The following is a 16,210-nucleotide window of genomic DNA, read 5'->3' on the forward strand; positions in this document are numbered from 1 at the left end:
TCTTGTTGCACTTGTCTCTCTCGTATATTTTCTGATAATTTTATTATCTACTTTTAGTTTACTCACGCTTCAAATCCATTTTCAATTGTCTCTTTAATCATGTTTTTTTCCATCTAATATTAATATTGTGATCCATATAACGTTTACCTATAAAGACACACTAATAATCATTTGTTTAATAATTGGATGATAAATTTTTATTAATTATAATTATACTAATAATAATGATCTCAGCATGCACTAAAATGTTTTATCAATCAAAATTTTTTTATCTAACTAAAAATATTTGTTAGTGTTCGTTAATAAAAAGACTACAGAACTATAGAGGGACCAAGAAGAAAGTAAGGGTATACTTGTGATAAACGACCAGGGTGAGAGAAGGATAATTTAGGAAGTTTATATGTTCTGTGGGACACTTGCTAATGTCGTGGGACAAAGGTGTCATACGTTTTGAGAATATACTTTTTCGCCAAAAGGGGCTCGCCACGTGGCTTACTATGAGACACAGAGTGAAATGTGCCATCCTTGCTCTCTCCTGCACTACCTTATCTTCTTAATTTCATTTCCCAACATGCTTTGCTTTGCCGCCGGCTTCATTTATTCAACTATTCCTTCCGTCACGGCCATTCTTTATATTTGAATTGTGCATTGATGTTAAAAAATATGTATAAAATAAAAAAAAATAAAAAGAAAATTAGATGAAGTGGGGGTCTATTAATTTTTAATGTATAAAAAAAAGATAGTGACGTAAAAATAATGTGAAAATGAATTAGGAAAAGTGGAGGAGTAGTGGGACTCATTGATTATTTTTAGTAAGTTTTGAAATGTAAAAAAATGGAACGGACATCCCAAAAAAAAAGGGTAAAGAAATGGTTGGGATCGAGAGAGTATTTCTATATTGACATGCTTCAAAATTGAATTTCAAATCCCTCTGGATAAACTTAAAAACAAAATTCAGAACGATGTTTAGTTATATTTTGTTACAGATTAGAAAACGAAGGATGAGTTTCGTGCTTTTATGACTGTTTTCAAAAATCGAGAGTCCACATATCTTAATCATAATGAAGAATCAAGTCAAAAAACGTATTTCTAATTGTGAGGGGTTGAGCCCTTTACATAAAATTAGAGTATGAGATAGAATCAGTAGAGTTGGAGGTTGATCAGACCTTCTAATCATGGTTTTCTACTCTATTTTTAGACTTCTATCAGTTGTATGATTCTATGGGACACTCTTCTACATGAAGTAGACTTTTTCGAAACTCATAATCTGATTTATTATTTATTTTAATAATAAGTATGAATTTAAAAAGATATATACATGATATATCTATTTTCATATATGTGGGCTCCTTATTTCACTCAAAGTCCTGCCCATAGTAATGATAGTTGCCTGCTAGGCTTAATTAATGGACCTGACCTTTATTCAAGTTAATTTCAGGGCCTCTTAGTGGGCCTATCCTAAGATTATTGCGCATTATATTAAATATAACATTTAATATTGTTGAATTGTGTTTCATTATCAGTGACTAAGATCTGAGGTATGTTGTACATGCATATGATGTTCTCCAAGAAAAATTGTGCAACCTTCTTGGTGGTCATCTTGGACAAGGGTTTAGCCTCAATCCAGTTAGAAAAGTAGTCGACTGTCACTATCAGGAACTTCCTTTGAGCTAGTGCGAGCGGAAACGGTCCTATAATATCGATTCCCACATCGCAAAGAGAAAATGATGAGGGATGTCAATATCTCAGGGGGCCGGCACACAACCGGCGAAGAACTCTGACATCGATCACATAGCTTGAGATAATCTTGAGCGTGCTTAGCATATCTGGCCAGTAAAAACCAAGGCAGGTGATTTTATGAGTCAATGCTCTCCCACCAAGGTGTTGACCGCAAAATCCTTCATGAACCTCTCTCAGGGCTTTCCGAGCCTTATTCGGTCTTAAACGTCTCAAATATGGGATAACAAATGATTTCTTGTAAGAGATCCATTCTATGAGAGCATATTTCAAAGCTCTTACTTGGAGCTTTCGTGCATCCTCTAATTGGGTGGTAGATTCCAGTCTTGAGGTACATCTTTATCTTGTCCATCCAAGTAGCTCAGTATCAATTGGGGCTATCAGCTTTGCGTTGATACTTGAGGTTCTCAATGGTAGTAAACGCTTCCTAAGCAAATCTCATAGCCTTCACATTCTTTTTTCCATATATATACTTTATCTTACATTCTTTGAACTGTGTCATCTGAGCTTTCACAATCCTCAAATATTTTAGCATCGTATCCTCACGTGCTTAAAACTCACCATTAATCTGAGAAACTACAAGTCTTGAGTCTCCATAGACTTTCAGGTTTTTGACTATCAGATTTCAAGCTAACCCCAATCCTGTTATCAAAGCTTCATATTCAGCTTCGTTGTTGATGATAGGAAAATCCAACTTTATAATATATTCAACAATGAACCCATCAAGGCTTTGGAGCACAAGTCTTGCACCACTGATTTTTGTTTTTGAAGCTCCATCAAAAAACAACATCTTTACTCATTAGACTTCACATCTTCTTTGGGTTCTACTACCTTGCCCACCTACCCATCGACTTCCTGATTATCGATGATACATTCAACAAAGTCTGCTAGAGCTTGAGTTTTAATCTCCATTTGTTGCTTGTAACGAATCTCAAACTCTCCGAACTATATTGCCGACTTAATCAATCTTCCATTATCCTTTAGGCTATGCATTATGTTACAAAGGGGCTGGTTTGTCAAAGCTTCGATTTTGTGAGACTGGAAGTAAGGTCTCAGCTTTCCTGAGGTTGTAATCATAGCTAACGTAAATTCCTCAATTACAAAGTAGTTGAGTTCTACTCCATGCAATACCTTGCTGGCATAGCAAACAAGTTTCTCAATTCTTCGATTCTGAGGAATAAAAACTGTACTCAGTGCTTTGTCTGAAACAACTAGATAGACATACAAAGTCTCTCTATCCAAAGGCTTTGACAGAAGATGTGGCTCTACCATATACTTCTTAAATTCCTCAAAGGTCACATGGCTCTCCTCTGTCCATTCAAAATTCTTAACATTTTTTAAAGCTTTAAAAAAAAGGCAAACACATATCTCCGGATTTAGAGATGAACTATCCCAGTGTTACAATCCCTCCTGTCAACTTTTATACATCCCTGTTGTTTTAGGTGGTTACATATCGAGGATGGTCTTTATCTTGTCGGGGTTGGCCTCGATTCCACGTTTGGAGACCATCAACCCTAAAAAAATTCCGAATCAAACTCCAAAGGCACGGTTGGCTGGATTCAGCATTATCTTATATGCTCTCAGAACTTCAAAAGTCTCTCTCAGGTGCTCAAGGTGATCAACTTTGTTCAAGCTCTTCACTGTCATCGACATAGACCTCCATGGTCTTCCTAATTAAATGCTTAAACGTCTTATTTGTTAGACACTGATACGTGGATCCCGCATTCTTAAGACCAAACGTCATAATCAAGTAGCAAAATACATCAAAGTTAGTGATACACGCACCTTAGAAACACACTATATCCTTATCCATCCGGATCTGATTGTATCCACTGAAGCCGTTCATAAAACTCAAAGTATCATGACCAGCAGTGACGTCTCTCAAAGTATCGATTGTTGGAAGAGGAAAACAATCCTTCACAATTCACACAAGCATCATTCAAGTTTGTGAAATCTATACATATCTTCCACTTTACAGTAATCTTCTTGATCACGATTGGGTAAATTTACCATTTTGAAAGCTGAATTTTCACAATAAACCCTCAGATTAAATAATGAACCTGAAACACTTTTTTATATTTGTTATCGTAATAGATTATTTGCCGAACACGCGCGTAAAGAAAGTACACTTCAGTATATCCAGCAAAGCAGCAGCAGAGAGTGACACGTAAACAAGTTGTTATTGCGGCTTTCTGTTCCCGAATCTAACTCTCACATGACATAAACCCTAACATACTCTCCCTCTCTCTCTCCCCTTCGCTCTCGAACACAGTATAATCATGGAGGTTGCTCGAAACCCCATAGAACAGGAATTCACAATAGCTTCACTTTCTCACCTCCCATCATCATCATCATCATCATCTCCTGCTTTATCTCCTATAATTCAGTTCTTCTCCGACTCCGGAGTATCGGAGCTCCGATTCGAACAAGGCTCCGAACCTCTCAACTTCAATCTCTGTGTATCTCAGGTTCACCATCCTCTCCTATTTCATCATATTATTGTTCTCTTAACGACTACTAATTGTTAATTTTATGTTTTCTTCAGAATCATAATGTGTGTTGTATTGTTTTCAGGTTTTTAAGTTAGGGCCTACGGAATCGATATGCGTGTGTCAAGGTTCGGAAACTGACAAGGAGGTGTGGAATTATGTCAATGTTGTGGTTCTAATTTTTGTTGTGCACATTTGTGTTTTATATGGAATGTAGTATTACCCGGAGTTTGATGTACAGAGTATTGGTTATTATATGCCGCGTTGTAAAGTGTTTTATGAGTTATAGGGTGTTGATATACTTAGCGGACTCGTTAAAAAGATTAGCTAATTTGTTATAGAGGTTCATAAGTGAATTAACTACGGATTTTTGTTTTGAAATGTGATTGAAATAATACTTGCTACTTGCTTTGCTTGTAGTCAGTAGTCAGCACTATTGTAATGTGCTAACATCTGTAAACGTTGAACTTTGGTGCATTAAAATTTCTGTTATTGGCTGAAGGATTGTCACCTCCTTAGAAAAAGGGCGTCAACTTTTTAAAGAAGTTTTTTACTGTTAGGTAGAATGTTCATCTGAGTGAGGCATTGTAGTAAAAATTAGCTAGTAGGTGTGAGATTTATGAGTCAAAAATATCACTTTTTCTCAAGTTTTGATCTAGATACGGAACACGCTTTAAATGCAGAAACTTGTATAAACTCACTTGTTTATGGAGAATAACCAAATTCTTATTAATGACAAGAAGAAGATCCCTGCAGCTGCCCTCTAATTCTCCACAATTTGAATTAACCACTTTCTCGAGTCCCTTTTTCTTTGCTGTAGACTTATTTTTTGACTTTAAGTGCTACTTAATTAATGTCCACTGACCTACTACTGTGTCTTGGAACTATTTCACCAACTATTATATTGTTAAGATTTCAATTAAAATTATTTTCATTAACACGCACACAAACACACATATTAGAATTATTTTACTAGATACATGTTTTTGGAAAAAATGCTTGTTTTCTTATTTTAGACCGATTTCTTATGCTTTTTAGGAGTTTGTGGTTCCTCTTTGGTGGATTTATTGTTTACCCATGTTACAATATTGGTTCTATAGACAGTTATTGTTTTCCTTTGAATCAGAAAATCTATTCTAGGGGCCTCATTAACATTCAGTTCAGAAATGAGGAGGAATCTAGAAACTTCCATTTTGCATTTAAGGAGTTTAAGAAGGAGTTTATCACTCAAGGTGCTAAATTGATATCTATATGTATTTTATAAAAATAAAAAATAAAAAAATCTCTGTTTTAATTTTATCTTCAATCCTCTTTTTATATTGTTTCTCATACATCTTGTATAATTCTTTTTATATATCGGTGAGCATGTTGATGATATTAATAAATGTATTTTTTATATAATTTGAAAAATAGTAGAGATGGGAACTTTTAATTGAGTAGAACTTTTGTGTCAGTTCACATCTACTGTCTTTAAGGTGTTTAAAAGTGCTATACACCATATAGCCAACTCAGACCATAATATTGTGTACCAAAAGAAGGTCAGTTATTTTCTATATGTGAAGTAACTCAACAACATGTTGACTGAAATTTTCCCAACTTGTAGTTGCTGTTTGTTCATAGGATTGAATTTACCTAATGGGGCACAACTGGATTCTAAAAGTAAGTTTGATGATAAAGTAGAGGCATCTTCTGCAAAAATGTATTTCCATTACTATGGGCAGTTACTACATCAACAAAATATGCTGCAGGACTACGTGAGAACAAGTTATGTTATGAATATATGAATTGCTGCACTAGGTCTTGTCTATCTTTATTACAGTTTGAAATATTTTCATGCAATGCTCATTTTTCATGTACTGCATATACTTTTCTTAAAATTTCCAATATTAAATGCTGAGAATTGAGACTACCGTAATTCGAGCAAACTCATTTATGTATTAATGTACTTTCACAGTGACAGCGCCCCCCATATGTTCGTTTTAGGTTCTTATTATGCTGCAGTTATTGAGAATCGTGTTGATTTTGCCGGTCAAGTAGTAGTTGATGTTGGTGCTGGTAGTGGCATTCTATCATTATTTGCTGCTCAGGTACCTTGTATTTAAGTATGATCTATTATGAACTTGAGAATAAGTATATGTGTTCCTCACAAATAATGCTCATATTTTTTCTGTCTTCTATCTAACTGATACTATATAATTAGGCTGGTGAAAAACATGTTTATGCTGTGGAGGCATCTGAGATGGCAGATTATGCTCGCAAGCTCATCGCTGAAAACCCATTACTGAGTCAAAAAATTAAGTTGGTCTTCGGTTATCTTACGAGTAGGGCTGTTCACGAACCGAGCCGAGCCGAGTTTTGACCGAACCGAGCCGAGCTTTAATTTTTTTTCTGACGAGCCGAGCCGGGCCGAGCTTTTTTATCGAACAAAAATTGTGTTCAAGCTCGGCTCGTTAACTAACGAGCCGAACACGAGCTTGTTCGCGAACAAATACAAGCCGAGCTCGTTAACTTAACGAGCCGAGCCGAACGAGCTCTTAGCGAGCCGAGCTCGAGCTTGTTCGCGAACAGCTCGGTTCGTTAAACAGCCCTACTTACGAGAATCTTAGTTGAGTCTCTTTAGAATATTATATTATTTGCTGATGGTATTATAGGTAGTGAAGGGTAAGGTTGAAGATGTTGAGTGTCCAGAGAAAGCAGATATTTTGATATCTGAGCCGATGGGTAAGCTGAGGTTCTACATCTTTAGTGAGCTAAATATTCAATATAATTGTATTCGTTATTCAATATAGTTTGGTAATACAAAAGGACCAGGGTTGTCATTTGTCAATTTAGAAGTCAAAGATAAAATGATAACAAGTCTTATTTGTGCATCTTGTGTCAAAATGAGTTCAACGTGCATAGAAAACTTAATTGCAAGTAAACATCAGAATGTGGTTGCTTGTTAGTAACAAATTAACTCTTTTATACTCAATAATACCGGTCATGTTACAACCTTGCTAGTTATTTAGTAGGTTTTTGTTGAGCGTAGAAGATAGTTTTTGTCTTCATATTGCATCAAGAAATCTATTTGTGCTGAGTGAAAAACAATATGTTCTCTTAGACTAAGCTTTTTTGCCAGGATTTGATTAGAGGTAAATTTTCCTTGGATTTTAGTACCATCGCTTCTGTAATTCAAATAATAACTACTAGGAGACCAATGTTAATTATACATGTGCTTCTAACGAGAATGTCTTAATCCTGTTAGATAAAGATCTGTTTTCATGTAAACTCTAGTAGTAGAAATTAGGCTTAGTGGTGTTCTCGATATGATAGTAGAATAAGGTAATTAACTGTAAAGAGTGTAGTAAAGTAGTAATCGAATGGTTTGTCTAACCTTGTTAATTAACGAAAGAATGCTCGAGTCCTACGTGATTGCAAGAGATCGGTTTCTTTTTTCTAACGGAAAAATGTTTCCTACATTAGGGAGGTAAGTTCCAATATAATCCCTTTTTCCATTGAAGGGTCATCTTTGCAGCTTAGAAGTTTATGATGATCCATTCCCGTTTATTAAATAATAGTACATGAAGGAAGGAGAAGGATTTTTACTCTTCTATCATATGGCGGCAACAAATTCATAACATTCTCAATTTTACGTGGTTAAAAATCCAGTTCTATTATTATTTGAATGTATGTACATACTCCAGTTCAGCACATATCACTTGTTATGGTTGGATGATGGTTAATCGACTCTTTTACAATTTTTAAATTCAATGTTGATATAACTATCTTTTTTGATTTAGTTGGTACAATTATGTGTACATTGAACTATTGATAAACTACTATCAAATGCCAAAGTGGCTTTTGCAAAAATTACATATGAGTTGCATCAGTTATAAATTTGCAGATGAGTCGTATTGAGTTTCATGGTCAAAATGTCTGGAATATTATAGCAGTTTTGTTAGAATAGTAGCTGACGGGAAGTTTAAACTATTTCTCGTTGTTATGCTTTCTGTAAGAGCTCTGCATGCTCAAACCATATTGTCTTTGTGAGGTATATTAAAGCATTTGCATGCTTCCTTTGCCCCTCTTATTACCAAATTTTGATACATTTTTTAGAACCGCATGAATTACAGCTTCAAATGCATTGCCTCGTTCATGTGATTTCATTCTTATTCCAATTAAGATGATTTCTCGAGTACACTTGGATTTTGTTATAAAAATATTAATTTTTTTAATTTATTTATAGGTGCGTTTAGGGATTCAATGTCCTTTAATAAGAATTAATAGGAGTTAAATATCAACTAGGTGATTGATTGCGGCCCGATGACTCAATTTGATCACTGATTGGAAAAGTGACTCAAATTAGTCACTTATTTAAAAATTTGTATCAAAAATATCACTCTATCGGTAGTCAAAATTTTGAAAGTATTATATATTGAGTTTCGCACATTTTTTATGAATGATATTGCATTCAAATGAAAGGTTCCGAATTCTACTATTTTAGCTAATATTGTTAGATTTTTAAACTTTTATCAATTATTTATTTTTAATTTTTTGATTTTTTGATTTGATTGAAATAAAAATAAATAGTTGATAAAATTTTAAAAATCTAACAATATTAGCTAAAATAGTAGAACTCGAAATCTTTTATTTGGATGTAATATCATTCATAAAAAATGTGCGAAATTCAAGATATAATATTTTCAGAATTTTGACTAATGATAAAATGATAGTTCTGATACAAATTTTTAAATGAGTGACTAATTTGAGTCACTTTTCCAATCAGTGACCAAATTGAGTCATCGGGCCGCAATCAATCACCTAGTTGATATTTAACCCGAATTGATAGTGGGATCGGTTTTGATTGTTGTTGTGATCAAGGTTGTAAAAATCGGAACTCGGTCCAACTCGGTTTGGTTCCGGAAAAATGAGTACTCGGAACTCGGGTGAGTACTCGGAATGAGTAATCGGATAACTAATCGGGTATTTTTTTTAATTAATTTTTTTCTCTCATATATAATTATATACTGATTAATAATAAAACTATCTAATAATATTAATATTTTAATAAAACACTTGAAATAATGAAGTTCAAATAAAAGTTAATTGTTTGATAGTTTTTGACATAATAATCATTCACAAGTTTTAATCATAAAACACATATACTTTCTAATTAATGTCAATAATTTACCAAAAAAAGATCAAAACATACATAAATTTACGTTTAGTCTCTTTTGAAATAATTTTCAAATAAAACAATAAAAAATTGATAAGTCAAACTCGGATGTGACCTCGAGTACTCGGAGTCAAACCGAAGTTTGACCGATTTTTTAATAAATCGGTTTTGAACCCGATTACTCGGAACTCGGATCGGACGAGGGGTTAAAAACGAGTACTCGGAATGAGTACTCGGCCAACTCGGCGATTTTTAGAACACTGGTTGTGATGCAGGTCATGTAATATGTTGTTTGGTATTGCTTATGAAATTTCTGCTCTTGTAGAATACACATGGCACCATTCAGTGACGAATACGTGTACATTGAGATCGCAAATAAGGTTAGCAAATTGTACTTATTTGAGTACAATTGATTGACTTTTGTCATCGTGTTTATACTTGCTACATAGCCCACTTCATAACATGGATAAATATTTTTCTACATATTTTGTTACATATATATTTTTAAGCCAGTTTTTTTTTTTTGCTATGTGTGTGTGTGTTTGTGCGGTAGTAGTGGTTATTTGCACACATTAAGTTCTATTCTTATCCAAGGTAGTGAAAATTTTGAGTTGCTGGTTATCTCGTTCTACTTGATCAGGACAGGAGATTAATTGTAAATATAAGACTATGTACGATGAATTGAGAAATTCAAAATAACGGTGGTGTGAGTATACTATGTGGACTTAAGAATCAAAGAGAACTTGATATATGTAGGGGCATTTTTGGTAGTCATGCACAGTCTTTAGCGTGGGAAATTTTATTTGATAGCTATTCTCTGCTTATTTGTATTTTATTTCACTTTTACCATGTTGAATATTAAGATAGAGTTTGCGCTTTAGAATTAACAGTTACGGCCAAAGTAAAGATGTATTATTTTGATATGCTTTTCTTCATTTTTTAGAATTGAAGTATTTATGAGATACAAAAAATTATACTAAATTTGATCTTGTAGAACAAGTCTTATGGGTACTCTTTTCTTTCAGCCTCTATTTTGGCAGCAACAAAATTATTATGGGATTGATTTGACAGCTTTACATGGAACTGCATTTCACGGATACTTCTCTCAGGTCAATATTTGCTTGTGTGTGTGCGTGCCGCCCACTCACGTTCAGGTTACCAACATTATGAAATCGCCAGCAATCTGTTTTAGAATAGAGTTTAGAATTACTAATATTTGTGATTTTTTATGTATGGATCATTTTATTACTTTTTAGTTGTGTTCTTTCTTCACTCACGATCCAGTTTTTTTATATAGCCCGTGGTGGATGCTTTTAATCCTAGGCTACTGGTCGTTCCTGCGGTCTCTCATGTGATAAATTTCACAACTATAAATGTATTGGTTAACTGCTAGTTTTATATGTGGGTGCTGCTGTACATTTTCTACATTCTGTTTTTTTGTCAGCGAGTGCCTTGTTTTAGTAATCATCTGTAAACATGATTATTGCTTTGCCTAAATCATGTTATTTAATTGTAATCTTGTAAATTATCTAATTTGCTGAAAGTTGCTCTCTAACCTGCATTGGTTCACCATGAGTTTTTCAACTCACTCATTTAGACAGTTACATTTATAAACTATATATTTCAGCATAGAGGGCTGAGCAGGATATAGTGCTTTTCCCCAACAATAATGCTATAGGTCACTTGCACCATGTTATATCTATGTTGGAAATATTGTCCAGATAATTGATATTGTAATCATGAAACAGAATAGGAAAGTATTATCTCCTTCTAGCAAATGGTTTTTATATGATGTCTGACCTTAACAACCGAGCTCTGCACTGGACCCACCATGTCCTCTGCTTCACCAAATTTCTAATCTTAATAAGTTAAAAAAAAATTTCAATATTTTGGTTTTTGAAATTTTTTTCTCTTCAAATCATAAAGCTTTGGTGCACAAAAGCTCTTGTGATGATCAGGTTTGTTGGAAGAAGGAACTGATTGCAATGATAAACAAATAAAATTCAGTATGGAGTCTATTGGTGTCGTGTTCCATACAATATACCCTAAAAGAAAAACCTAAAAAGAAATGGTGGAACTGTAATTCCTGTTTTGTTAGAAAATTTGTAGTGCTCAACTACCGAGTGTAGCAGTATTTTATGGAAGTATTTATCTATCATAATCATTTATCTTTGATTGGGTTGGGATTAATTCGAATTAAAGCGCTACTATGTTGAGGAAATATGAAATATTGGTCCTACCAAATAGTAGTTTAAACGTCCCTCATGTTAGCTGTCTTCATATTCGTTCTTGAATCATTGGCTGTGCAATGCTGTTTATGTCGACCACTAGAAATTATGTATAGTGCTGAAATATATTTTATTCACTTGCCTTCTGCATTTTTTTATCTTGCAGGAGGAAGATTTATATAAAATTAATGTTCCGTTAAAATTTACTTCAACTGTGGGTACCAGGATTCATCGATTGGCTTGCTGGTTTGATGTTTTGTTTGATGGAAGGTTCACTATATTATGTCTGTATATCTTGTCATTGACTTCATAAAGTTGTTTTTCCTTATTAAAGCTCATGTTTAATCTACAGCACGGTCCAGAGGTGGCTGACCACTGCTCCTGGTGCACCCACAACCCACTGGTACCAGTTACGCTGTGTTCTTTCTCAACCATTTTTTGTCATGCCAGGACAAGAGGTAGTTGGTCATCTTCACATGATTGCTTACAGTGCTCAGAGTTACACAATTAACTTAACTATGTCAGGTTGGTGGTACCTGTATCTGTGTGATGATATTGTGTAACTGCTGATCAAATCTAAACATATAGCATGCTGTATTTTATCAGCCAAAATGTGGGGCCCTGGTGCTGAACAAGGAGGAATTCTGCAAACATCATCTTTCAAGTTTGATCTTAAAAAGTCTTACTATCGGATGTCCCAAATGCAAGCCTATTCAATAGCATAAGATCGACAATCAAATCAGTTATTGCAAACACATGTATTAACTAGTCATGTCGTCATGACTAAATTAATGCTCCAGTCTATCTTGATTCTTAAAAAATCTATTTCTTTGTTCTCCCTCTGATTTGGTACCTGCTATTGAATTAATGTAAAGACTGATTATTATTTTTTTTGGAGGCCTTAGGGTGTCTTTCCTTTTATGGACTAATTTTGGAGTAGGAACAGTACTATTAAATATTTCATATTTGTAGAAAAAATTAAACTTTTAGGAAGACGTTATGAAAAGATCTTACAAATTGAGTATCATGGATCCTCCACGTGCTTACAAATTGAGTATCATGGACCCTCCACGTTTCTATGAATTCTTTTGTTTGATTATAGTAAGCAATTACAAGGATTAAGAAATTTTGATGAAGCAAGATTATCAGTGTGTGCAAAGATTTTAACTGTGTCTTTTGTCACTTATGGGCAATTTTCTGGTTTATGAATAATCAGGAATGTGTACGCACTCGTCTCCCAGATAGGAACCTTGCCTATGTTTTTTGGATGAAGAAGTATCATAATTTATACGACCACCTATTAAAGATTCTGTTTCTGACCCCATTGTTTGAGCTATGCAATCTTACGGTGTGCAAGGATGTTGATGGTAACCTTAAGGTTTAACACAAGGTATAAACCTGAGCTTTGAGATTGAGGAATGACCCACTTCCAGATCCTAGTTCCTATCAAAGATTGACCGGCAAACTGATCTACCTCACCATAACCAGGCCCGACATTGCCTTCTCTGTTCAAATCCTAGCTCAATTCATGCAGCAACCAACAACTGTTCACATGTAAACTGCAAAACGCCTGTTGCGTTATCTTGCCGGAACCTCTTCTCAGGGAATTCTCCTTGCATCCAACACTGCTGCTGAATTAATAGCCTATTGTGACAGTGATTGGGCTAGCTGCATTGCCACATGCAAATCCACTTCTGGTTACTGCATCTTTCTGGGCACTTCACCTGTCTCTTGGAAGACGAAGAAACAAACACTTGTTGCTCGTTCCACCGCAGAAGCTGAATACCGTGCTATGGCCTTAACCACCTGTGAGATAACTTGGCTGTCTTCCCTCCTCAAGGACTTAGGATTACACAATCTGCCCCCTTCTGTCTTAAACTGCGACAATCAGGCAGCTTTGGCCACAGCAGCCAACCCAGTTATGCACGAAAAGACCAAACATATTGACATAGACTGTCATTATGTTCGAGATCAACTCCAGGCTGGTCACATTGTCACACAGCATGTCCCTTCACAACACCAAGTTGCTGATATCCTCACCAAGATTTTTCCAGTCAAGCTTCATCAGTCACACATGGACAAGCTGGGAGCTGTCAAGGACAAACACTCACTAGCTTGAGGAGGAGTATTAAGGGAATGACACCAGCTCAAATAAATCTTATTGTGAACTGCACCTCACCACATCTTTTCTCTAGCATTATTACCTAGCCTACTAGCATCTTTATATTATTCTGTGCCCGTTAACTTATTAGACCAGCTGTCAAGTTTGTTATCTATGTTTGTCCTATTGTAGCCACTATATATGCAGTCTTAGTAATGGAATGAAAGACACCGGAAATTCCATTCATTTTTGTTTATTTTGTTCTTTCTCATCTGCAATGGAGTCTCAAACATTTTGATGCATTTATTCATTAGGTTCATGTTCTGCATCTAACGCGGTCATATCTAATGCTAGCCAGTACTTGTAGTATATCTTAAGAGTGAACATCCCTCTGCTGCTGTGCCGTGGCACACGGTAAGTTTGTATAAATGCCTCCACAATTCAATTCTTAAAACGCAATTTTGTTTATTTTCTACACGGCAAAAGAAAAAAAAAAGAGCTAGGTTTCCATTTGTTTATAATAATTTTCCTGGAATTATACTTAATCTAATAGTATTTAGGGACATGCTTGCATCGTGATGAAGGATATTTTTGATAGATAAACCCCTTTATATACCTGTTTATATACCTTTGAAACATGAATTTTGTTCGAAATTCTAAATTTGATCAAAAAATAAATAAAATAATCAAAATATGAGTTTCATCTAAATTTTCCTATGTTATTTTAAATCTAGCAATTGAAATGACAATTCATATTATATCATCTGGAATTCATTACATGCTTTCAAACACAATGTTTATATACTTGTGTTTTCTCCACCAAGTCGTCTGGCCGTTGCAAAAAGTAACTATAATATAGCCCGACCGAACTCGCTCAAAATTGTGACCAAGTTGTGAGTTTAAAATATTTTTTTCGATAATTTTGATTTATTAATAATTTTTAAGTTATTAAAAATATAATAAGCTGAGAGTTTAAAATGATTTTATGATAATTTTGATTTAATAATAATTTCTAAGTTATTAAAAATATAATAATAATAATAATAATAATGATGATGATGATTTATGGGTAAGTAATTTATGCACAATTTTTATCCAAAAAGATCAAGTCAATTTAAAAAGTATTTCAAACTGCCTTCCGATTTTAAATTAATTTCTGCCCTATTTGATGAAGTCAATTTTTTGATTTATTACACAAAAGTTCTTTTTAAAATCAGAAATAATTTTAAAACCATGTAAATTTGAGCAGTCATTTGTCTACTTCAATGCAGAAGCTCCCGAAGGTTTGAGAAAGCAGATTGCAGTCATCTGATTACTGAATGCTCGCCACTAGGGCTGTTATTCGGTCCGGGCGAGCCGAGTTTCGAGCCGGGCATAATTCGAGCCGAGTTTTATTTAGTCGAGCCGAGCCGGCTCGTTTAAGAAAACGAGCCTAAACCTTTGCCCGAACTCGACTCGTTTATTTTCACGAATCGAGTCGAGCTGGCTCGTTTAGTTAAACGAGCCGAGTTTAACGAGTCGGGCGAGCCGGCTCGTTTAATTTAACACTAAATCGAGCCTAAAATGCTACCCGAATCCGACTCGTTAATTTTCACGAGCCGAGCCGAGCCAGCTCGTTTAACAAAACGAGCCAAAACCTCTGCCCGAACTCGAACTCGATTAACTAAACGAGCCGAGCCGAGCCCATCAAAACGAGTTCGAGCCGGGCGAGCTCGCGAGCTGCCCGGATCGGATTACAGCACTACTCGCCACTTTGCCGTTTAATTAATGGATCTTTTTATAATTTATATTATTTTTTGAGATGTTTTTGAAATAATGATGTCTATATTGACTATTGAGTGAACAATCAACTGTTCATGATACCTATCAATTGTCTAAAATTATTACTTTTTTTTTTTAATTTTAGTTTTGATCTGAATAATGCATCTTGACATTCAACAAGGTCAAAAAGGAAAAAAAGAAAAACCATTCGCGGCGCGTAAACAGATTTGATAGCTCGAGTAGAATAATAGGCTGTTTGCCGGGTTTGAAGCCCAGGCTCCGGGTTTGAAGCCCAGGCTTTAGGTCATCTCTGACTTTAAACTGAAAAATGTCTGTTTGTATGATAAGTTAGAAGCTGGCTTAAAATCAGAGACAAGCCAGGAGCTGATTTAAAGTCAGAAGTTAGTTTGAGGTATTTTTTTAGTAATTAAATTTTTTTGAGCTTTTTTTTTTGATAAAAATTACCCCTTAGTCATAAATTACTCATAAATCACTTTTATTTTTATTATTATATTTTTAATAACTCATAAGTCATTAATAAGTCAAAATTACCTAAACATATATTTTAAACTATCAGTTTATCAGATAAGTTACGTTAAGTCATAAGACACGTTAAACCATAAGTCATAAGCTCAATCAAACGAGCTCTAAGTGATTAAACAGTAATTAATATTATACTAGCCTTTAACCCGTGCGAAGCACGGGCGGGTATATAGTTTGTAATTTATTATTTATAATT

General features: G+C 34.6%; 1 protein-coding gene across 1 annotated transcript; it reads left to right on the top strand.

The window, feature by feature from the left end:
• The first annotated feature begins 3,731 nt into the window (after positions 1-3,731).
• LOC108196856 (probable histone-arginine methyltransferase 1.3) lies at positions 3,732-12,506 on the top strand. The gene is made up of 14 exons (XM_017364326.2): positions 3,732-4,205; positions 4,312-4,374; positions 5,353-5,458; positions 5,847-5,990; positions 6,210-6,313; positions 6,427-6,528; positions 6,878-6,957; positions 7,579-7,692; positions 9,707-9,761; positions 10,407-10,490; positions 10,679-10,756; positions 11,776-11,879; positions 11,962-12,134; positions 12,216-12,506. Exons 1-14 carry the CDS (start codon positions 4,017-4,019, stop codon positions 12,332-12,334), a joined length of 1,515 nt encoding a protein of 504 aa, XP_017219815.1. The 5' UTR covers positions 3,732-4,016; the 3' UTR covers positions 12,335-12,506.
• Positions 12,507-16,210: the final 3,704 nt, after the last annotated feature.

This window comes from Daucus carota, chromosome 7, assembly GCF_001625215.2.
Source record: "Daucus carota subsp. sativus chromosome 7, DH1 v3.0, whole genome shotgun sequence".
NCBI lineage: Eukaryota > Viridiplantae > Streptophyta > Magnoliopsida > Apiales > Apiaceae > Daucus > Daucus carota.